The sequence below is a fragment of the Poecile atricapillus genome, chromosome 2 (assembly GCF_030490865.1).
Source record: "Poecile atricapillus isolate bPoeAtr1 chromosome 2, bPoeAtr1.hap1, whole genome shotgun sequence".
In the NCBI taxonomy this organism is placed as follows: domain Eukaryota; kingdom Metazoa; phylum Chordata; class Aves; order Passeriformes; family Paridae; genus Poecile; species Poecile atricapillus.
In genome coordinates, this window is record NC_081250.1 from 47631086 (window position 1) to 47655325 (window position 24240).

General features: G+C 40.3%; 1 protein-coding gene across 5 annotated transcripts in view; it reads right to left on the reverse strand.

The window, feature by feature from the left end:
* ELMO1 (engulfment and cell motility 1) overlaps nt 1-24240 on the reverse strand; it is a 301131-nt gene that overhangs the window by 1594 nt on the left and 275297 nt on the right. For all 5 annotated transcript variants that reach the window (XM_058832447.1, XM_058832448.1, XM_058832449.1 and 2 more), the window contains 4 exons: nt 21370-21482; nt 12948-13055; nt 9339-9421; nt 3900-3977 (listed from right to left, as the gene is read on the reverse strand). In XM_058832447.1, the coding sequence (XP_058688430.1) occupies nt 3900-3977; nt 9339-9421; nt 12948-13055; nt 21370-21482 (382 nt within the window). The remainder of the gene's footprint in view (nt 1-3899; nt 3978-9338; nt 9422-12947; nt 13056-21369; nt 21483-24240) is intronic.

Below are 24240 nucleotides of genomic sequence, written 5' to 3' on the forward strand. Positions count from 1 at the left end.
CTCTTCTGCAATTATTGGAGAAGGAAACAATAACTTAGGATAATAATCCTCTGGAGAAATCTCCTTCACTCCTCTCACTCTCCTTCCCCAGTGCCTATTAAAAAATCCTGATTATCTTACACTAACTAAACTTTTAATTCCAAGACAGTTAAATTAGGTGAACTAAATCCCAACCCCAAATCCTTCTTGACTCTCTCTGTACTATTTGTTTTTATCATTGTTTGGTTTCCTATGCATGAAGTTGTTACAATTGATAGTCTCACATATCTATGCCTACTTTACCACTATTTTACACAAAATATTGTGAAAACTACATAGTTAATGCTGTGTCCTTCATGAAAATTAAATGCCAAGCTGCTTGGTTGTAATACTAAATGCTGCAAATGCTGAACTGGCCTCTAAAACCTTTTCCTTACTGTTCGCTTTTTCCTAACAGGAGATGCCATCTTTCTCAACAGCTGACAGCTTGTGATAAACGTGGGCTGAATAACCATTTAAAATCAGCAACAAATTCAAGGGAGATTGGTGATCTAGAGTCAACTTCTATTGAATAAGTCACTTTCATTTATTACTACAAGCCATTTATTCAACTATGAACAAAAGTACTCAAATGCTGTCATCTAAAAATAAAGATTTCAATCATGAACTTGTGTCCTAGTTTGCGGGAGAAAAATTAAATCAACCGTAACTGCATTTTTATCTTACAAATACTTCTGCTGGATTTCATGCCAAAAAAATGGTTTTTAAATTTAGCTGACCATTTGCTTCACTATGCCGCCGAGTTTAAAGATAGCCATGGTTGACTTCATCCCACAGCAGAAATGAGGATTATTTTTAAGGAAGAGAGAGAAGCCCCCTTCTTCATCCAGAAAAAGGGCATATTTCAAAAATAGAATGGGTTAGCACACTTCAGCATCTGAAGTGAAATCCAACCCACTTAAGCCAGTAACAAAACAGTAGCAGAGGGAGCTTTTTCACCCAGAGTGTAGGCAAGCCAGGCCACAGCTTTAATATGAGATAGCTAAACCGAAGAGGCTTTAGAGTTCAGGTTGTCCTGCTGACAAGTACTAAATAAACAACTTAGCCTGCCTATTCTAGGCTGTCAAAGTGCACCGCTGAAGACTTTTAAAGCATGCAATTTTTTTGGAGCAGAATATCAGGAAAAGAAAGAAGATATTCTAGAAAAATAATTATATTTGAACGGACTGTAATCTTTTATGATTTACTTGAAATCTTTCTTTGGGAGAGTTTTCCCTGAATTCATTACGAAGAAAGGAGCAGAAAAGCAAAAGGCTCTGCTCAGGTTACAGGAGATCAGAGAATCTTTTCAACAGATGCAGCCCCTGACGTAAATCGTGCATCACCTGTGCAGTGAGTGCGGCCAGCTCTTCCTCTGGGGAGGAATCCCAGAGAGCCAGAAAGCAGAACTGCAATTCTCTCCTCTTCCAGATCTAACTCATTCAGGGCCTACAGAAACCAAATTCTGGCCACAATTCTGATGAGTGCAATGGCCTGGAAAAGGGGCTTCCTCTCTAATCTCCATATTGGCAAATGCACCTAATTAAACTCCTGCACATGTTGAGCAGAGAGACATCCTAATGAGATGGTGGAAAAACAGAGGCATTCATTCAGAAGCTTTTTTTCTTTTTTAATATGCAAAAGAGACTAAGAGCCACTGAAAAATTAATTTATGAGATTCATTTTCATAAAACTCCAATGAAACCTAATTATGGCCTCTCTCATCAGTTTCTCTGTCAAAAATCATGGATAAGATTAATCCACCTTTTTTTGCTGTGTAGTTGAAACCAGTTATTAGTATTTAAATGAAAAACAAATACAATGGAGTGATCTCATAGTACTGAATCCCCTGGCTAGCAGTAAGCTCCAACAGATGGCTAAGGGAATTGACAAACTTAAGTGTGCTAGAATGGGGTCCAAATCTCAATGATTCTGGTTCAGTAATGAGATTTTATCAAAGAATTACCTTGGGAGATAAGAACTGGAAATGTTTCACTGGCTTCATCCATTTGGATGCAGCCCCTGAGCAACCTGGTCTGAGCTCATTGCTGACCTGCTTTGAGCAGGAGGTTGGACTCGGGACACCACCAAGGTTCCTTGCAGCCAGAATTATCCTATGAGCCTCGTTCAGTTTTTCTTTTTAGGACACACTCAACTCCCACATTTCAACCCCACTCTACAGTCACGAGGGCTGCACAAGTATTTAAAAAAAGCCCTGCAAGTCTGACCTGAAATTGTCACGTACTGACATCATTCCTGGTGCTTCACACAAAGCTTTCAGAATCTTGAGATGTCAGCACCAAATCTCCCAAACCAACAGTGCTGCTGAACTAGCAGTTCTATCAAAAGGCACCCCAACTACTTTGTTGAAGAGTCACGGGCTTCACAACATGCTACTCGCCTTTCCATGGGGGTGCTTCTTCTGAACACTTGTACTTTCTACTTTAATCACAACTCATTCTTCTGCAGGCCATGGAAAAATACAGAGGAAATGAGATGTCCTTTTAAAAACCTTCATTTGAGAACTGTCAAGAAGCAGCAGAGACTGTTGCCTCCGGCCATTTTTTTGAACATATTAATTTTGTTTCAAAGAAGCTGCACAATACCAAAAAGAGAAATGAAGATAAAAGGTGTGTTAACGCCATCATGAGCAATTGGGTTAGTGCATCTCACTGCTACTGCCTGTCAGTGGGATGCAGTAGCAGCTTTTGAACATTCGGACCATTAAAATGCACTTGCAGCTATAGGCTATATTTGAGATACAGTGGCTGAAAAAATTGTTGGTTTTCATGACCATTTCCACTTCTGAGCTGAAACAGTCTAGAATTCAGTTTCTGGAGAGTTTATATCAGAAATCACTGAACCTATGTTCAGTTCAGAGGATGAAGACAACCATGTGCTGCTTAGAACTACAGCTCTAGTGGCACATTGTGCCTGGGATACTACTGGTCCTTTCTCTTACTCAAAAACTGACCCACAAATACTTCTCTGGAATGAACATTCTTGAAAATGACACTAATATTAATCCACAGAAAGACCCAATGGCATAACTGTATCTCCTCTCCTAAAATTAACATTTAGTTGAAGGTTTTAGTCCAGAACAACAAATGTTGAAGTAGCATAACTAATACACTTCACTTGTAAAGCAATTTCATGCACTTTTTAAATGCTACAGTATAATGCAGTTTAAATCTTCTGTAGTTCATCATTTTAGTACAGTGTCCTGAACTGAGACCAAATGTGATACCTAAAAAAAGTGTGCAAATGGAATACAACTCTTCTTGCTTTAGAAACACAAAGGATTTTTTAAAATGTAGTGTATTCTGCTAAATCTTTACTTGAAATTTTTTTGAGAAAAAAATTGAGACCCAGTGATGGTATAACCACTCTTGATTGTGCTAGCATTGTCAAAATGAACTAAGGATGGCAGTGATTCTTTGAAAGCTTGGCTGTACAAATTCTCACTGTTGAAAGTTCACACAGCAAAATTCTCTAGTGTCTAAAGTACAGCAGACCACAAGAAATCAGAAATGGTGAGAGAGATCTGCAGAACTTCAAGGTCTGCCCAAGCACTCTTCTCTTTCTTATGGCTTATATTTCAGGACAGCTTTGAAATACTGGTCTGTAATTTGGAGCTTCATGTGCTCTGTGATGCAGGAATACAATACATATTTCTTCTGTGGCTCAGATATGCAAGAAAATTACAGAAGGTCTTGTTCCTATACTAATCCCTTGAATGTCAGTTTGAGACATGATGCTGATTTAGATGGACCTATACCCTGGGCCATGATGCCCATTCTTATGTTCTTACAAAGCCATCTGGTGCCTTAAAGCAACTAAGATAACTTCAAATAAATTTCTATACTCTGAACATGACTTACCTCATGCTTGTCTGGAGCAATGAAATTCAACTGGCCGCTTGAGTCATACAATATCGAGAAAGCAAGCTCTAGCACCTCCTGGAACAATACAAAGAAACACCTATTAATGCTGCATGAGAGAGGCATTAATATATTCAGGTCTGTCTTTCTTTCTCATCCACTATTCCCCAAAACAAATTGAAAAGTAGTTTATGGTAGTCTCCTGTCTGGCCAAAGCTGCAAATGTACCAGACCACTGCAAGAGACTGGCACAGCAAGAATACCACCACAGCTGTTCAGTCAAAACAAACTCACCTAACTCAGTGCTTACTGTGGCCCACTGGGTCATGAATTACTTTAGCATTTAAGTTTAAATTTGAGATAGGCAATGGTGAGGACTGAAATCCTCACAATTATTAATATAATGAATAATAGTACACTTGAAAGAAACTCTTTATGAAGACTCACAGTTTTTTTCAATTTGTATAGATTAAACTCACAAAGTTCTGCAAGGCTTGACTCCTTGTGTTAAAAATCTTGTCAGGACAATTAATATCCTGGTATATACTTATGTTTTTTTCAGTGCTGGAAATATATTAAGTTATTCACTCTCAGGAGATTTCTGTAATTTTGTTTTCATCTGAACCAGAATCGCCAGCCTCAGTCAAGCCAAACTATGCTGCTTACTTGAAGACCCAAAGGAATTTTGGAAAAGGAAAAAGCAATCATCTTTTTTTCCCCAAATCACTGAAGCTGGAACGGTAAAAGGTACCTAGGAGAATACATAAAATGCTGACCTTCCCTAAAAGTCACCTGGACTTGAATTCCCATGGGAAAACCCAGGCAATCTGAATACATAATGATCTTTCAGTGGCCAGCAGTGATCACCTAAAGATGTTGTCTTATCTGTTGCCATATTATGGTTTCTTCCTGTATCACTACAAGTGCCATTACAAGGATCTCACAATCTGTAAGCTCGGTGGTATGGATACATTAACTATGGAAAAGGGACCGAGCTACACAGCAGAATGCTGACTTGTAACTATGACCTGTATCACATGTCCTGTTATTTTTGCCTTGTGGCTTTCTCAGCCCTGTCATACTCACAGCTTTTGTTGACTCTTAGCTGACAGCAGTCCCTGCACTGCCAGAGGTGAAAGGAGAATGGCTTCCTAAATTTGCAACACCAAGTTTTAAAATGGAATAATTGGCTGTGGGGACTGCAGCATAAACATTGTTCCGAATTTCTATCCCCAAACTCCTGGTCTGAGACAGACATAGATATTTGGATTTCTGTAAGGGCTTTTTCGGTTCTGAAGTTGTATGATTAAGAGCAGAGCCTGAACCATAAACTTCCAATCCTTAGGGATAATCTTGGATAATAAGCTATCAGGCTTCTCATGGGAAATGTTCTTGTTTTCCTTGAGTTTAGTTACTAGGTTCAACTTGATGTATTGCCAAGGCTACAGGAGACAAAGCTATGTTAAATCCTCATTGTGTTAAATCTCCATGGAGGCTGCAAGTGCAAACAGTGCTGGTGCACTCAGCAAACCAGTGGCTCAGGGCTCACATGGCCTTTCTGTGTTGTAGGCATGTCTCTCAGCCACACCTCATTAAGAGTGATGTCCCTCATTAAAGAAACAAATCTGCCTCTGCCCACACGAACCTGGCATTATCTCCTCAAACAGTGTTAAAAATTACTGACAGAATATGCCAAGAAATGCCACTGAGATTGTAGCTCTGGAAAAAGGGCTTGTACTCTTATACTGTGATATTCCTGAATCTCATGAAGGTCAACAATCCCACAGGCCTGACCCCTTTAATTTTTCCTTTCGGAAACTCCAACGAACATAACTTCTTCACCTCAAACAGAGAAAAAGGAGGGAAAAGAAGGGAAGAGGAATGTGTGAGGATGTCTAGAGCTTGGTCATTTCCAGTCAGACAGAGAATGAGAAAGAACTACATTAAGGGCACCAAGCTTCTCTTTCTGGGGTAAAGTGTTACTTTGGCAGTCCTGGATATAGCTCAGCTTCTTTGCTGGCTGCCCTGGACTGTAAAGGCTTGGGAATTGCAACTTCCAGGTGCCAGCATCTCTGTTGCTTTATGCACAGCAAACTGTCAAGGAAAATGGAAGCCAAAGGAGCTGGAGTTGCCATCTGGCCCTCCACACTGACTGTGGTCTCAGTAGTTGAGCTGGCTGACTTGTCAGGGACCCCCACCTGGTTTTGTTACAGTCTCATCAATGACAAGGAGGAGCTGGCAATTCTTAAAGGAGAACTGGTCAGTCTTTATCACTCTCTGTAGTTTTCTCTGTTCTACTTCTCAAACTTTGTCACAGTAATTTTTTATTCAAGCCTTTTCCACTTTTTTCTCTATCCTTCTGGTCTTTTTTATCTCACATTCCCTCCAACCTACATTCCTTTTTTGTTTTGCTTTTTTTCTCCTGCACCTCAAGCTGCTGAACCCACTCCCTTGGCACTCCTAGCTCCTTCCACGTGTCAGACCTCTGCCCTTCCCCAGACCTTTCTCAAAGGTAACAGCGTTGGGACCCACAGTGTGCCTCTCTTCTGAGCTGTGCTGAAAACAGAACAAGAGACTCTGCAACAGCAGGCCAATACTTCCCACTCCTGGGATTCAGCTCTCTGGGGGAAGCTGTTGTAGGTGGTATGAAGGGAAGGCTGCTCTGCCATGCCCAGAGCTGCCCTCCTCCCCAGTCTCTGTGGGTCCCCAACACAGGTCAGAAGCCATGAACAGGCATTTGGGGTGCCTGTGCAAAGTGATGCAGCTGGAATGACCTCACCACTTTCTGCCTGCTCTGTCTTCAACACCCTCAAAACACACATGTCTTTACTGAAGGCTGAGGCCTTGCCATGTTGAGTTTGCTTGCCAGAGTCAGAAGATCTGCCCCAAAGACCTATCTAGACAGGCAGCAGCAGGGAACTTGTTCAACAAAGGGAGAGGGAGAGGGGAGAGAGAAAAGAGATGCTTCATTCATCAGGGATGTGAGCAGAACCATTTCAGTTGACTAAAAAGGCACAAAGCCTGAAACCTCCCACATCAGCAGATAAAGGGTGTTAAGAGAGCACTTCAAAATATCTGGCCCTGTTTTTTTTCTAATTCTTCTGTCATGCTTTATTTTGAAGGCTGCAAAATCTGACATTTCATTTCCTTGAAAATCATTGGCACTACATGGGAGTCAGAAATAAGGATTTAGAAATTAAACCTAATTTAAAAATACAAGCAATATGCACAATAATGGATTCAGATCTGGTCCCACTACATTGTTTCAGTTTCATATGCATGCAAATTCCAATTCAGTTTAACTCTTATTTCTTTTTAAATTATCCTGCTGAAAGAACAATGGCCATGTGGAAGCCTTGTTATGGACATTTTGCCAATTCCAGCTATGCTCATTCTGCCATTCAATTTTCTTTTCTGCCAATGAATAAAATTGAGGTGGACATTATATATGTACAAAGAAAGCACAGAATGAAAAGGCCTCTTAAAAATATATCACTGATTGTGAAATTTCAGAAAGTGAAAGGTTTACAATACAGCAAATTCAGCTGAATTGCATTCTGCGTCTACCTTTTTATAAATTTTAGTTGCATAACCCATATATAACTTGATATGCTGCAAACAACATGTTATTCCCATGTCAGTTAAATAGTTGCAATAGTGTGCCTGACAGTTTGATTGGGATGACAGGCTAATTCAAAAATTCTGTGCTTCTCAGGGAAAGAAATGAGGAATTGAGGAAATAAAAAAACACAAACCCACCAAACCAAAAACTCCAAACCCCATCAAAACCCCTGCACCACATCAGAAGCAGTAAAACCATCAAAATTGCCATGTCTGGGTCACAAATAAAACACTCAAGCCAAGGATGCAGCCACGCTACCTATGAATTCCTGATCTTCACATTCTCTGCCAGAAATTTTATACCAGTCCAAAACAATTTTACCTAAGGAAATGGGGCAATGCTGAGAGCTGAGGACAAACTGATCTGCAGCATTCCTACTTAGCATTAAATACTATCTAGACATTACTGCTCCATAACGATGACACATTTCCATCACTGCCACCCACTGCTTTCCATCTTTCCCTTTTGTGCGGACATGTGAGTGCTAAGACAAGGAAGAACTAAAAATATTTCATATGCATCATATAAATGTCCCAGCCAAATGTGTTGACGGTTCAGCTGTAACATGACGTAGGAGTTGTATGTAATCTATTGTACTCCTGTGTTTGTGCCCTGATTCAGAAAATCAACAAGGAAAAACACTCCTGGGATTTTTTTTTTCCTCACTTGACATGACTTTTCCTCTCCTACCATGTAAAGCCAATGCTGAAAGGAGAACAACTTCTCTGTAAGAAAACAAATGCAAAAAATACTCAGGATGCTTTGCCTATTTGTGCACCATTAAGGAAAGAGAAGTTCCAGCTGTGAAGGAACTGACAGTGCCTTCTCAATTTTTGTGGCTTCCATTAGAACTGCTTTTTCCAATTTTACCTAAAGTGTTGAAGCAGGAACACCTCACTATTTTGCCCATCAAAATCTCCTTCTGGTCTGACCCAAAATTCCTCAGTTTCAGGTAATAAGAAATTCTGATTCAAAAGCTTTGATCTGGCTCCCAGGCCTCTCTCAGTGTTGTTCTAGGTCAGACTGAACATCATTAGAGTCTCATTGCTTCTTGTAAGGTGAGACACAACCTGATAGAAAATTTATTAACATACCTTATTGAATATGGCATTCACCACTAATGATGCCAGATGTTGCTAGTAACTCTGTTTCTTCTTGATGTGGTGACAGTTCTTACTAACAAAAACTCTGCAAGATTCTTGCACTGCACAATTTTAGTACTACTGTCAGCTTACAGTTCTTGCTATGAAACTCTGAAAGGTAGTATAAATCTAATTTAAGCTGAATATTGTCTCCTACACATTTTTTTCTCAAATTAACTGCTGAACACGTCCTTATACGCCTCCTTAATTGCCCAGGATGTACCTTACAGCCTATTGTTGGCAGTTGTTTTTCTACCTGACTGGACCTGCAGGTATCATCAGCTGGACATTAACTGCAATTTTGGCATGTGTTCCCTGAATGTGGGTTCATCAGAGAACACAGCTGGAACAAACTAGTTATTTATCAGAGACAATACAGGAGTAGGCACCAACAGCCATTGCAGCTTTGCTTTAGAGATAGAAACCATCACTACTAAGGACTATTCCAGTTGTGCCCTGGTTGTATCACTATGTACATCTGCCATGAAATATGAGTAAAGGAAGCTAAACTGTCCCAATAATTTAACTCAAATGGTCTGAGGCGGAAACAAAGGGTGTACGTACATAGAAATGATGCAGCTGGAATGAAAAATACCTGTGTTACTTCAGGGAAGGTCAAGTTGACAAGCTTTGTATTCTGCACAGTATGTGTTAATAACAATTTGAGAGCCATACCTTGTTTTGTTTAAGAGCTCCTTTCTCTTTCATGTGTGGGCAGTCCTTCCCAGTCACAACAGCTTTTATATCTGCCACTGGCACTGCATTAAAAAGAAGGAAAATCAAACCCCAGAAAATTAGTTAGAAGCAAGGTATGTAAAACTACAAAGTCTGAAAAGACCCAAGACTAATGTGTTAAAATTGCCATGTCCTTTGCCATTTCCAGCCTTTTGTAAGAAAGAAAACTGGAAGAAAACAACTAACACGGGAACCAATGAGTCTTGACAAAATTTCAGGCATCTGGATAGAAGTCTGAAAATGCTTTTTCTTACCTATTTAGACTACCTTGGGTTAGAGTGTTTCATATAAATGTGTACCTGTGTCTGGACAGTATGTGTACTCATAGATCTCAAAATCATATAGTTTTCTTCCTTGTTAATGTTGCTCTTTCCTAGGCATCCAGGTAAAGTTCTCTGCTGGAGAGAGGATGCTGGGAAAGTTGGACCCCTCACTCAGTGCTGTCTTCCTTCTTTTAAAAGCCTGTAGGAATTTTTTAAAAATAGTTTTCTATTTCACTCCCATCAGCAGTTTAGTTGCTTTCTGGTACTAGCAGGAATAAGGAATACTAAGGCTTATAATGAGTCATTCCAATTGCTTTAAAATGTGAAGTGATCAGAAATGACTGGGGGGAAAAGCAAGGTAAGAAAAAGTATTGGAATCTTCTGCCACTCAGAGTCACAGAGTGAGGTCACTAAAGCATAAAGATAAATTTCTCTGAGTTTCAAGCGGAAGTCAATTTTCCAAAGGTAATTACATTATGGAGAATCTATATGCTCTACAATACAATATGGTCCCTGAGTGACAGTTTCTACAATCTATAAATAATCCATTATCCTTGTGGCTGCAGAAAAGTATCTTATATATAGAACAGGACAGTAATATGAAAACCTGTTACTGCCAAGTTCTTTAAAAACTCTAATGGAAATAGTGAAGGGGAGAAATGCATTTACCCTTCTACTGGGCACAGCAGCACTATATATTTTATGACAGATTACCTCAGCACTACAGCCAAATGGTTGGTATGGGATGTAAAAGACATTCTTAAAGTATTTGCTTTGCATGGAAGACTGAAAAGAAAGGAAATAATTTGACTCTTCGCTATTCAACTTCTGCCTTTAGTCTTGGAATTTTAAGCTGTGGGCCTGCTGACTCTTTATGCCTCTGACAGTCCCGTTTTGAAGGAGACATACTGTTTTTGAGAGGAGAGAATGAGCTAGGAAAAACGGGGAAATTAAGGAGATGTTTAACTGCAACTATGGTAGAAAGCTTTTCTTAAGAAAAAAAGAGTTTCTGCCATTTTTTGAAGGGGCCCAGAAAAACAATTTCTCTGTTTGCATAAGATAAGGTTTTCTGAGGTCAGATCTCTCAACTGAGAAGGCTTTTCTTCAGGTTTCATACACTTGATCTGTGTGATCTGGAATGCAGCTATAGTGGGAGATCACAGACTGATGTGACATCCTAATCTTTATTTATTTGGAACTTGGCTTATGCCTTGCTTTAGAAAAATAGAATCAAAGACTTCAGGAGGTATCAGAAGTTGACTACAAGATGCTGGAGGGCGTGAGCACAGTTGTGATGTGCACACACAAGGATAAAGCCTTGAGAAAGAGGGCAGCTGTTTTCTGTCCCAGCTGGAGTCTTCATGGCTGGTTAACTCTGCCAGCCTGAAGAGAGGGGTGACATTCACAGAAGTGAAAAGGTTAAAAACCCACACATTTATGTTTGAGGATAGAGACTAATTATTCAGGCTTGGCAAGGAGTGCACTAAATGCTTGATGCTGATTCTCTTAATTCTGTTTTCTTACCCACCTATTCTCTTTTATGTTTTTTTGACCTGGGTCCAAATGCTGAGAAGTTGATCATCATATTCAAAATTTAAGAATTCGAAAATCAATAATCTGTCCAGAGAAAATCAGGATATTTATGAAAATTATTCTGTAAAATGCCCAAGTTAACCGGTTTGGTCTGATACGTTTCCAACAATAGTGCCACTTTATAATCTTGTGACTTGCAATATTCTCAATTTTGTTTAGTGAAAATCCATCTGATGTGGGTAGCACTATGGTAAATCTTGTATCATTCATAGCCTGAAAACCTGAGATACTGATGAAATAACCAGCTCTTTCTGAAACTGCACTGGTATCTGCTCTGCCAGCAGCCATGCTGAGGGAACCCTGTTGGTCTGGCCCAATGGTTTCTAAAGCAGGAGCCTTCTGCCCCCGTGGAGTCCTGACATTCCTGAGCAGGCTCAAGAGCTGATGGAAAATGCAAGTGCCAGATGAAGCTCACAGCCAGGGTCAGGGGTTTGTGCATGGAAGCATGCTCCAAGCAAACAAATCTGGGAACTGCTGGTCTTGTAACTGTGCCTGCAGTTCAAGTGTGACTTTCATTCTTCTGTCACTCTGACACTACTGTAATATTCTATGGCTATTTCTCTAAGCCTTGTCCACAAGAACAGTCTCTTTCTGTGCCAATGCAGCAATGTGAAGCCCTGTCCTACATTCTGCCAAGACTGCAGTGAGACTGTGGAACATCCTTGAGGCAATCTGTAAGGCAAGGAAAACAAGAGTATGTGACTGCAAACTGTCAAGGCTCCAGCATCACACAGGCTTTTCTTCTTCTTTCCCTCTCAAGACTGCATTTGGGAGCACCTGGACAGTTTAAAAGATGCTGCCTGGAGACAGGTTAGGAGAGGAAATTTCACATCATTCCCCAGTTTTCAGGCTGGAAAAATTTCAAATTTCTGAAAAATCAGTCTTTCTGCCATTTCATGAAAGAAGTGAAACTACCAGCTGAAATACCTGTTTAAGTGTGTCTAATTTGATAATGCCAAGGATTTTCAGAACAAAAAGAAATTATTCCTTATTCAATGCTGGATTTCTTGAAGTCACTTCCCAGTGACAGAACTATGCTCATTATTTCCACTATCATAAAAAGGCTTCCCTGGATTACAGGTTAAGCCCCTACAGGTTGAAGTACAAAGGAGAAATCACTAGAGTATGATGGATCTGAAGCTCCAAAATGACTTTTAACCATAAGAAAAATCCCAATAAATCCCTTGGTAGGAGCTGCCACACAGACATGTCCTCTCCCAGCTGGCTACACAGAAACACTGAGGTCCTCTCAATACCGTTCTCAGTGACCTGTCACCTTTAAGTCCACTCCTCACAGTAACAAAAAGGACCTCTGCCACATGTTCCTCCTCCAGTCACTAGAGACTGCCTGTTTCCATGGACAGGCAGTGCTTCTGAAAATCCCCAAGTATTTTTATTTGACATCAGCAGTTAGATGAGCAATGAAAATAAACTGCTTTCCTCCCTAGAAAAGACGTGACGTTTCCAAGCTGAATGAAATTATAAACTCATTGAAACGCTTAACGCAGTCCCCACACACACTTGCCAAACCCAGGAGAGTGGTGTTTGAATGCAGGAGGGAATGTCCCCTGCTCTTTATCTTCATAAACAGAGCTGTTCATAATGTCCCATGTGAAGAGAAACCTACTACAAGTTATAAAGAAAAACTAGCATAAAAGAAGCAGAAGTGTCACAATCTTTGTGCATGACTTACATTTATCTTGCAAGGAATCATGAGGGACTTCTCCCTGTGGACTTTCTTCCAAGTCTCCGTAGTGCAAGACCTTGTGATTAGGTGAAAGTCGACAATACCAAAATTTGTCTGTTGAAATAAACACATTAAGCAAGGTCACTGGCATGTCTTCATTAGCCTTACCATCAGCAGAGGAGAAAGCCTACTCAAGCAACATGCTACAGGGAAATGTCTTTCAGAAGAAACCTGTGGGGTATATATAAGAAGGGTAGGTACTTTGCTCAGTAATTTTTCTTGATTAAATGAAGCTGGCATTAATCTACAGGGGTTTTGTTATTGACATAGTCACTTGCTCAAAAAGCCAAAATACTAGTGAGAAAAAATACACTTATTTTTACCAGATATTATAAACTCTCATGGCCAGAAGACTGGCAAAGTAACTACTGTGAGTGGATAACTTTAATTTACCCATAAAAGATTCATTTTTAGCACCCACTATGTGAAAATCAAGCCCTACCAGCTGTCTTGTGTGGGACACCCAAAAACTGATAAATTTGAAATATCCCATACTTTATGAAAATTATGACTCATGTCTTTTTTTATAGACATAGGAGAACACCCCCATATTTGTGGAGAGACTGGACCTAATAAACATGCAGGAACTTAAAAAGCAGACGTTAAGTCTCTTGTCCTGCAGATAACTCAGTGCTTTGCATGGTCACAAATATATGTGCGACCGTGCAGTTCACACCCCGGTTTGCATTTTTGTCCTTCCTAAGAGATGTACATTTACATCTCCTGACAACTCATGCTTTGCAGGACACAGTTCCCCCTAACAACACTGGTTAAGATCTGCTCCTGAGAAGAACATCACCTTTGCAGAGTCAGGCCACCACACTGCCTAACATGCAAGGATGGTGCTTGCCAATTGCATTTCTGAAATGGCAAGAAAGAGGTAACCCTTCCTCGTCAGAACACGTTCTATTTAATAAGAAGGTCACATACTGTTGGCTGTCAGAAATACAATCTTGTTACATCCAAACTAAATCTCCAAAAGCTCAGAGCAAGGCTGGATGTTAAAATGCCAGTGGAGGGGGGCAGAGGGCTTCCCTGGCTCTGTGCTTCCCTCATACTGGCAGTGCTGATGCTGTGCCAAGCAGCAGCCTGAGGGGCAATTTAGGGGAAATGTTAGCACTGACACAGCCCTGCGGCTCTGCAGTCGCTGGGAGACTCAGTTTGGATAAAACATTGCAGGAGCTGTAGAACCAGCATATGTGAGCTCATGTGGGGTGTTAGCAGAGGAAGGGCTTCTTGGCTCTCTGAGTAAAACATTGGCTTCATGGGCCCAGCTGCTTCCTGAAGGACACTCCAGGGCCCTGGCCTGTCATTTAAAATACAGTGCAGTAAAGGCAATTGAATGGCAAAAATGGACTTTCACACGCCCTTTAAAATTTCTTTGTCACAGTGGGTAAAAAGGTTTGGGGGAAAAGCCCTACACACTTCAAACTACTTTCTGAGTGTGCAGTGCTTTCTACAGAAAGGTTACAAAAACCTTACAAACCTCTGGCAAAGGCTCAAAATGGCCATGGGAGAGGTTCTGGTTATCAACATCAGAGGCAGGCACAACACTGAAAGATTTATGGTAGAGAGCCTGAGATTATGCTCCTGTGATGCATACAAGAAGAGCTGCTGCAATATGAGCATCCCTGGACTGTAAGCAGAACATACAGTGTGGCACAGTATGGGATTGAGGAGACCCCACTTGCAAAACTTCTGCAGGGAACTGGAACTAGAGCAAGTAGGAGTCCTCATTCAGTAGACTCTCATCTGAAGGGCATGCACACAAGCAACTCGTTAGGCAGTTTGCGTATCTCAGAAGGATGTGTGTGAAAATTTTCTAGATTCATACTTTTTACAGGGAACTCTACCAGAAGCATAGCAAAGCCTGATGCTTAAGGAATATACCCCATTGAATGTGATGGTTGACCATTATGCCTAAAGAAAAGCCTACAGTAACTGCAGCAGGAGGCTTTCACACCTAGCTTTAACTGCAATCTCATTGTTTATTGGGCTGTACAAAGTAATACAACTTTCCAACTCTAAAATTAAAACAGTAATTTTTTTCTTAATAAAAACTGAAGTGGTTTCATTGCTTTCTCAGTGATCTGGACAAATAGATGTTCTAACTGAAAAAAAAATAAAAAAATTATGTATTCCTTTCAATTTATCACACATGGGGTTGGTGTTAGCAAGGGTTTGGCTCTTTTATCTCCTAGGGGTTAGCATTTTGGTAACCTTGGTTCTATCAGTGCCACTCTCCAATAATAAGAGGGGAACACCCCTCCATGAAAATATCTTATTTTGTTTTGGGAAGGGGTGGCTTAAAGGGAAGAAACCCAAACTCTGAATATTTGAGGAGCCTTTTTTGGCAATTCCCCATGACACAAGGTTAATTAAAAACTAATGGCCATTGACTGTAGCTTGAAGCATGTCCAGCACAGCTCTCCAATGGGCTCACTAATAACTCTGCTCTGCCACAGCCTTGCTGTCAAGGGGAAAGCCCTTAAATGAAAGCTACAAATGGAACTAACAAGGTTTCCTCAGCCACAGCCACTAAATGAGTGCACCAGCCAGGCTGAGGAGAGTGATAGCATGTTGCTAGGAGAAGGGGCCCTGGTTTCTACAGCCACCTCAGCCTTACCCATTCTGGTTTTCACTTCAGCTGTACATGATGCTACAAACAGTGTATCAGAAAATATCCCACTCACATGAGATTTCAGTGCCTTGGAGGGGAGCAGCTTGAAACTGCATGCAGCTGTTTTACTGTACTGCAAGTGCTGAACACAATTATATCGGAAAAGTAGTGTATAGAATAATGCTGCAGTCAAAACAAAAATTATATGAAATTGCTTCCACCAATAAAAAGGGTGAAGAAATCTTAATTGTAGAACAGTGCATGGGAAGTGGCCAGCACTTAATTTGCATTCTAAATTGATAAATAAAAAAAAAATAAGCAGAAGAAAAAGGTCTCTTCTACTATGACTCAAAATAGTGTTTGCAAAACAAAGAAAAACTACTATCCAAATCCTCCAAAACTCTTAAACCAAAGTCTGCAGAGCTGAACTGTTGCAGAAGGCTTTAAAGATGGATAGACCTTCCCTATCGGTCCCTGTACTCCACATCTGGCAGATCCATGTGCATGTGCAAGCTGAAGAATTTTCCCCAAAGACTAGGTCCCTTCTGTGTATCCAGTGTTGCTACACCTACCTTCTGCTCAGAGCAAGAAGCTGTAGGGAGGGCAGTCACTAACCACAGTCTTTAGAGATTATGTGGATTTGATATTTCACACAATTTTGAGATGCTACATTATTTACACTTTCTGGCAACTCCTTATTTCTTTCAGCTCACTGGCCACTGGTGCAATCACATTAGGGTGCTAAAAATTTTTCTTTGGGAAACAGAACTTGTTATTCTGGTTTTTAATCTGAAAAGTTCTCAAGCAAATTTTTCTGATTTTCCAGATATTTGCTAGAGCAGCCAAGGGGTTAAATATATCACAGCACATTGCTGAAGATTATAGATGAGGTTAGGAAAAAAACCCCAAATAACAAAATCACCTACAATTTGGCTACAAAAGTAATATTCAAAATTGTGAACAAAGAGCAGATCACAGAACATTTTGCTGGTGGCCTACAGCGTGCCTGGCCATTTACACAGTGTGTTTCCAAGTGCATTAATGGCCAATGACTCATATGCCTCTAACAATACTATTCCAGGTAAAGAACTGCTGTGGTTAGTACAGAAGTGCTCTATTGTTAGAATCTGGGGAGAAAGTAGCTCAGATATGCATGGAAAGAAGTATGAGAATATATATTTTTTTCCCCAAGATACATTTGAGGTTACTATAGAAGTTTTTTGTTCAAAGAAAAACATCCTCACAGATTTAGCAACAGGAACCTGCTTTTAAATATATCTGTGAAGACATGTATTTGTGTAGATTTTATATCTATATATGCATGTGGGCATGCATATTTTTTCTTTTTCTTTTTTCTGTCTCTATTAAAATTGTATTGACATTTTCACTCCAACTGGTCTTAACTGCCTAAATCAAGCCAAGAATCTCTCCACAGAACTGGCAAATAATTGACCCATGGCATTGTTACAGGCATATTTGGTTAACTGGCTCCTCTCAGCAAGTCACATGCTGACAGAATATTAGGTTTTTAGTGGGACTTTGGAGAGTAGGATGAAGCAGCAGTAGAAAAGATCTTGGCAGAAAAAAGTCAAAGTGTGTGTTGTTGTTCAGAACTGTGAGTTACTCATCCTAGCAAGAGATGGAAAACCTGTCTTCACTAGATTTTTTGTTTCAAGTTTTCTCTTTCCAGGTTACTTCCATGGCACCTTATGTTTTTGATTTAATGGTGTGTACCACCAGGGTTTCCCTTCCTTCCAAAAATTACTGTTTGAGAAACCTCATGTTGGCTGCAAAATCACTTCAATAACATGCAATTTCTCTACGATCTTTATAAAGGTAAAAAGGGAATTTATTGTCAAGAGTGTGCCCAGCAACATATACTACAAATGTACTGGATGACAGCATTAGAAGTATCTATTATCCTCAATAAAATGCCTTTATCTGCTACTTAGCTCTACTGGAAATAATAACTGCTGGGGATGTAGAGTGCTTGGCAGGTTTTTGCTTTAGTCCTCTCCCTTTTCTTTTAGGAATTATCTAAGGAAGGAGAAAGCTGAAGAGGTCTATCTGTCAGCAGATGTTCATGGTCCAGGAACAAAGTGGGGATTTGCAGAGCATGATGATCTGCTGTTGAACAGTGATCAGAAGGATAGGCTAGATTTTGCTATTTCATTTCCAACTGATTAAGATACTTAATAAAAACCCAGGAGTTAGTGCTGCAGTTCTCCTATGAAAACCTTGCAAGGGAAAGGCCATGTGTTATTTTGGAAGTGCAAAGGATCCTGCTAGGACAACAATGATATTTCTGAATTTCAGCTACAGAGAGATCCTGCTATGATAATCCTGTGCTGAAACACAAAAAGCAGAGATCTGAATATAGATAGCTCACAGCCTAATCTTCAGCATCCCCCCAGTGAATCACCTGTTGGATTGGAGGCTTTCCAATGCTAAGTATATATGAAAGTGTTTAATCTCTTCTCAAAAGGCCGTAAGAGGCTGTAAACTCCCTTCTCATTTTTTTGTAAGTCAATTTTTTCAACTTACTGTGACTAACCATGTGTGTCCTACCACATGTTCAAACAATAATCTTAACAGAAGTTTGCTCTGGAGTCTTTATCATGGGCTAATGCCTGTTAATTATCTTTAAATGGGCAATTTAATGCTTTCAGCTTCTGTGTAGGACAGGTTCAGGTTCTTCTTGTACAATCTGCAGATTTGTGACATTTATTCCAGGATTGTTTTAAGGGAACAAAAGAATCATAGGAAAGGTAAAAAAAGCATATACATCCTTTAGTATAACACCTACCTGATCATGCTACTCTTACAAGTAGGTTGCCACATAACGGGCAAATCGTGATGCCTCAGAGCAGTACTCATTTCTATTTCAGTTCCATGTCAACCTGGATGGACCGTGCCCTTTTTAGAGCCTTGGTAATGCTCCATGACAAGTGGATTCCCAGTTTGAGCACCAGGCAGGTGACAAGGGCTCCTGAACACCCTGAGGTAGCACTGGGCACTTGTACAGAGAGATGGGTTGTGGGAGAGGAGATGGGGATGAGGGACAAAGCTAACGCAAGACACATTCAGAATTTGGGACTTCTACTATTTTTATCAAGACATTCAGAGGAATTATCTGGAAGATTGACTGTCATAATGTTTAGTATCACTAGCCTCAGGTCCTCCATTCATTTTAATTCATCTTCTAGTTCTTGACATCATGACAGCCCCGGTTTTACAGTTTGTGCTGCTTTGGAGCACAGGAGATCCTCCTGAAGGATAAATACAGATTTCAAGACAGCTTCCTCTGATCTCTGCCAGTTGCCAGTATTTGCTGTTTGGACTGTGCCAGGCACTGTACATACCTAAAAATGGAGGTTCTCAACAGAATGGCTTATATGCCAAGCATATAAGCTTTAAATCACACAGTGTTAGGTCACAGAATCACAGAATATGCTGAGTTGTTGGAAGAGATCCACAGGATCATGGGGTCCAACTCCTGGCCCTGCACAGGACCATCTCCAAACATCACAACCATGTGCCTGAGAGCACTGTCCAAATGCATCTTGAACTCTGTCAGGCTTGGTGCTGTGACATTTCCCTGGGGAGCCTGTTCCAGTGCCCAACCACCCTCTGGGAGAAAAGCCTTTTCCTAATATCCTAACAAAACCTCCTGACACAACTTCAGGCCATTCCCTCAGGTCCTGCCACTGGGGACCACAGAGAAGAGATCACGGTCTGCCTCTCCACTTCCCCTCATGGGGAAGCTGCAGATTGAAGCGAGATCTCCCCTCAGTCTCTTCCAGGCTGAACAGACCAAGTGGCCTCAGCTGCTTTCCATATGGCTTCCCCTCAAGGCCCTTCACCATCTTTGTTGCATTCTAACAGTTTAATGTCTTTTTTATATTGTGATGCTCCAAACTGCACACAGCACTTGAGGTGAGGCTGCCCCAATTCAGGGCAGAGCAGGACAATCCCCTTTCTTGCCCTGCTGGTGATGCTGTGCCTGGTTGCCATGCACTGTTTGCCGTACTGAATTTAGTCCTGGTGGCCTCATGCATCATCATCCTCTAAATGGTTTTGTGTCTACTGCCTCCCTCACAAATGGTAATCAACCCTTCTCTTTCAGGGAATACAGGAAGTCTATCATAAAGCGTGCACAACTCTTAAGGCCATGTGGAAACATGATCTCCCAAATGGGCTTCCATCTGTGAAAAACAGTATATTTCAGTGAAGGTAATGTTCTTTGAGGCATGGTCGCATGTTTTATTTGTTTACAAAGAATCATGAATTATTTCTGGCCCTGTATAAATATGACATCAAAGCAATTAATCTGCTGGCCCATAGAATTCACTCCAAGGCATGATAGGAAGGAACCCTCTCAACTGAGGACGAGAAGATTACAATGATTTTTTAAAAAAATATTTATTTTTTAGCTTCAGCTGTACTCTTATAAGTTGAATGAATTTATACTCCCTAAGGCTCTTGATCCTATAAATCATGAGCTAACAGCAATTTAAGATAAAATAAACAGTCTATCTTCCTCTTGGAGATCAGCCAAAAGAAGAATATTTGCTACAAATCCTACTCCTTCCCTAGAATTTGAGTCATTTGGATTAAAGCTTTAAGAGGAATAAAATAAACAACCCTCACTACTGGTAGCCAGACAAACTACACATTACCTAGTTTCATGAGTGTGCTGATGAAGGAAAAACATGAATCATGGCTTGCTATCCAGTCTGTACAGAAATTCACAGTGGAATATTGTCCATCTTTCAGTGCAGTGGGCTTCATAGGTGTTTGTATGCATGACAGAGAGGTTATAAATAACCTCAATGTGTTAAGGAAAATTGCCTCGTTTCTAAGGAAGGAGACAGTGCAAGGATGCTTCTCCCTGTGAAGAACACACTTTCCCCCAATTAATCTGAAAGTCTCAAATATTGATCTTTGTCAGTTCTTGCTCTTAGTTTTGTAACTTTCTAATTTGTTCTGTATTTACAGAGGAAAACAAACAGTCTGGATCCTCACAAAATGAAGAGTTTAAAGGGAAACTTTTGGATATGACTTTAATTAATCTGCTGAATTTAACTATGTCCCTATTATGCTATCTGGAGAAAGAAGCCTGCCTCTCTGAGGGGAAAAGAACCCAGGGAGTTTTACTGTATAGAATGAGTAATGACTCATAGAGTTGGGAAAATAATCTTCTCATATCAATCAAGTATTCATATGAAGGTACATAAATTACTGATATAAGTGCTTTCAAAAAGCATATTTAAGCATCATAATATAATCATTGTATATGGGAATGTAAGACTAAACCAAAGGACAGGCAGTACTAGAGGGAGGGGTGCAGAATGAACTTTTTGCATACATAAAGGTGATCAAAGACTGAGACATTCAAATTCAAGTTTCATGTGCTATTCCTGCAAAGATATTGTTTTGAGATGAACAAAAAGTCTGAACATTCAGTCAGAAATCAAAATACTCATTTCAGAATGTGGGACTGCTGCTTGAGATTTTGTCAAAGGCTGAACTTGTTCCCCGTCCTCTGTGTGATGAGGCTGAAACCAGTTTCAGGGAAACAGGAAATCCTGAAAATCTGTAGCTTGGAGATGCTTTCAGATGTCTCCTGGTAAAAGCAGTCAAGACAGCACTACAACCAAGGATCCTGCCAGTGAAAACAGGATTCCTCAGCTCAACATTTAGACTAAAGTGACAATATAAAGCCAGACTGGGGAGTCTGAGCTGTACCTTGTCGACGTCGACTGTTGAGTTTCCTAAAGCAGGTGCCCTCCACAAGTCGATTGAGACGTTGCTGCTTGATCAGTTCTAAGATCTCCGGCTGAATCTTCTCCTTTAGTTCCCTTGGGAAGAGAGAAAGCAGGCTCTTGTCAAATTCAAAGACCATCCCCCTTCCTCTGAAACAGACTCTCACAAGATGTTTCTGCAAGGTGTTTGAAGAGGACATCAGTCACAGACATGCCCAGGCCAGAATCTAGTCTGCCCCAGAGAAAAAACCCTTTTTTCTTTTAACAAAGAATGGGAGTCAGGATATCTTTGTTGTAGACATCTCCCTGCTACCAACATCAGTGTATGACTCAGGCAAGTTGCTTGTTTTTTTATTACTTTACTCATTCTAAAAATAACACTTTCTATAATGCATCAACAATATTTTCCCACAGCAAAATAGTGCTCTTTCATCATAGGAGCCCTGTGAAGCTTATTTGATGGTCTGTCCCCTTTTGTTGCACATTCCTATGCCAGTGCACTTCTCTAGCACTATTATTTAGGGCAACACAAGAAGGCTAGAACATTTAGAAACGGCAATAAAAAACAGGGAGCAATGCCAGTGAGAAAAACTAATGACCAGCACTATATTCTTGTTCTTAATTTCATATAATTTGATTACTTTGTTAATATCAAAATTGTTGGAGGACTAACTCATGACTAGGGATCCCCCAAGGATCCAACTTCACCTTTGCCCAGGAGTGCAGAGACCCACAATGCATCTAGAAATAATCTTATATATCCTTCAGAAAATCCATTTTCTCCATCTTACTTTGATAAGGGTTCAACATGTCAAGAACTAGGCAGAAAACATATGCACGTAATATTTAAAGTTTAATTTCATACACCATCACATGGATTCACAGATGTCTGAATTCATCAGTTATATCCTCACTTAGATTAATTAAGAATACATAAAAGACAGGTTTAAACATCAACTCGACAGCAAGCCTAGTAAGATTAAAAAAAAAATAACCGAATGTGTAGAGGATTTTTAAAATATGAAGTTTGTCAGAACCATAATTTTGCATTGCTGTGCAAATTGGGTAATACCAAAAATCATTCAGTCTGGCAGTATGTTCCAGCAATCATCATCAAAAGGAAGCTAAGCTGTTATCCCACAGAGACAACAAAAAATTTTCTCTTCTTGAAAACTTAGGAAGCCCATTCTCTGCTGATTTCCACACTCATTTGGATCCTATGCCTTTGATCTGCCAGACCCCGACTGAAATCACCGCAAATCCTCTGCTACAAAGATCAGGCCTTTAAAATAAAATGCCCTCTTTCCCCTAGGTGTCAATGAACTGATTGGATGTATAACCCACTGCATATTTACAAGCTGTGAAAATCTAGCTGGTCAAAAGCCCAGTGAGGCATTGTAACTATAGAAACAGACCATCTTTTGGAAATGTGTTATTAGTCCTTTAGAACTTGAATTTTCAAGCACTGTTGTTTTCTCATTGGGGTCTAAGATATAAATATGTTGAATGGTTAAATACTGTGATTAAAATAATTTTGTGCTTGAATAAATGTCTTGCCTTTACTGAGTTGATGAGCCTCCCTATTCCTCAGGTAAAACCTGAGAGCAGTGGCTGAGTATAACAGTGTTAAAACACAAGTGTGGATTACTCAGCAGTCCAGGCTGCTGACTAAATCTCCAGCTGGACTAATTTCAAGCATTCAAGAGCAATATAAACATCAGTTTGATATTTAGGTAGTTTAACTCAGAAGCTGGATGGTTATCATTAAGTAGGTGTTAAAGATATCATAACATTGTATTTGTAAGACATTAGCAAAAAACCCAAATATGAATGGGTCAGCCAGCACATTAACATTTGAATGTTTGCTCATGAAATTCTGTCTTCTGGCCTCTAATGTCCCGCCTGCCCTTTACAAACCAGAGGAAGAGATGGATTTTTTTAACCAATCCAAAATGAAACAGGTAATCCTCTCTAAAATACTTCAGTGCCTAAGGCAGACTTCACACAGGAGAAGGGGAGGTAGGAAAGAAGGGACCTCTTGCGCCTTTGGTTATGTTCTGGAGGCCCACTGCACACATACATTTTTGCTCTGACAGTTGTGAAGCTCAGTGTGCTACTGTTTTCTGTGGGATGATCCTTGAACTTGATCACACAGAAGTTGTGGAGACAACTCATTATTGCATGGAGGAACAGTCTCTGGTAACTCTGGACTTGGTGAAAGCCTGTAAGACCATCAAGCCTTTGCCATGGTGACTTACTGCACTTACTGTCCTCAGTAGCTCATGCCAGCACATGGTTACTCTGACCTGAATGGTTCTCAGCCCTTTTTCTGACATCATGACTCCAGATATATTTTTGCAGGGTGATCCTGCCACTGAGCGCTCCGCACTGTCAAGGTTTCTGTTGCGCCATTTTGAGGTGACAGAAATGGGTCAGAACGATCAAACCACACCATACAAACAAAAGATGTGTGTCTTTGAAACTCTGTATCTCCTTCTATAAGCCATCTGAAGGCAATAGAGTTCTGTTCCTCACGATCAGTGTCTAAAGACAGGAGTGTTAGGGAAAAAATTTTTGTGCAAGAAATACGTCGTCCTGCATAATTTCAAAATCCATCAGGAACAATAAGCTAAAGGAAGATCATAAATGCAAATACATTTTGCGAATATTTATTTATTGTCCCTCAGATGACATTTGCTTAACAGTTTTTGCTTTGTCAAGACAGAGAAAATACTAAGTCTAAGGAGACAGTGAGTTTAAAAGCTGCCATTAGTTTCCTACTGTGTTTCTGTCCCATAAGAATGTAAAAAGTTAGTGCACTGGTAAGACAGAGGGGTTGAGGAAAACATACATT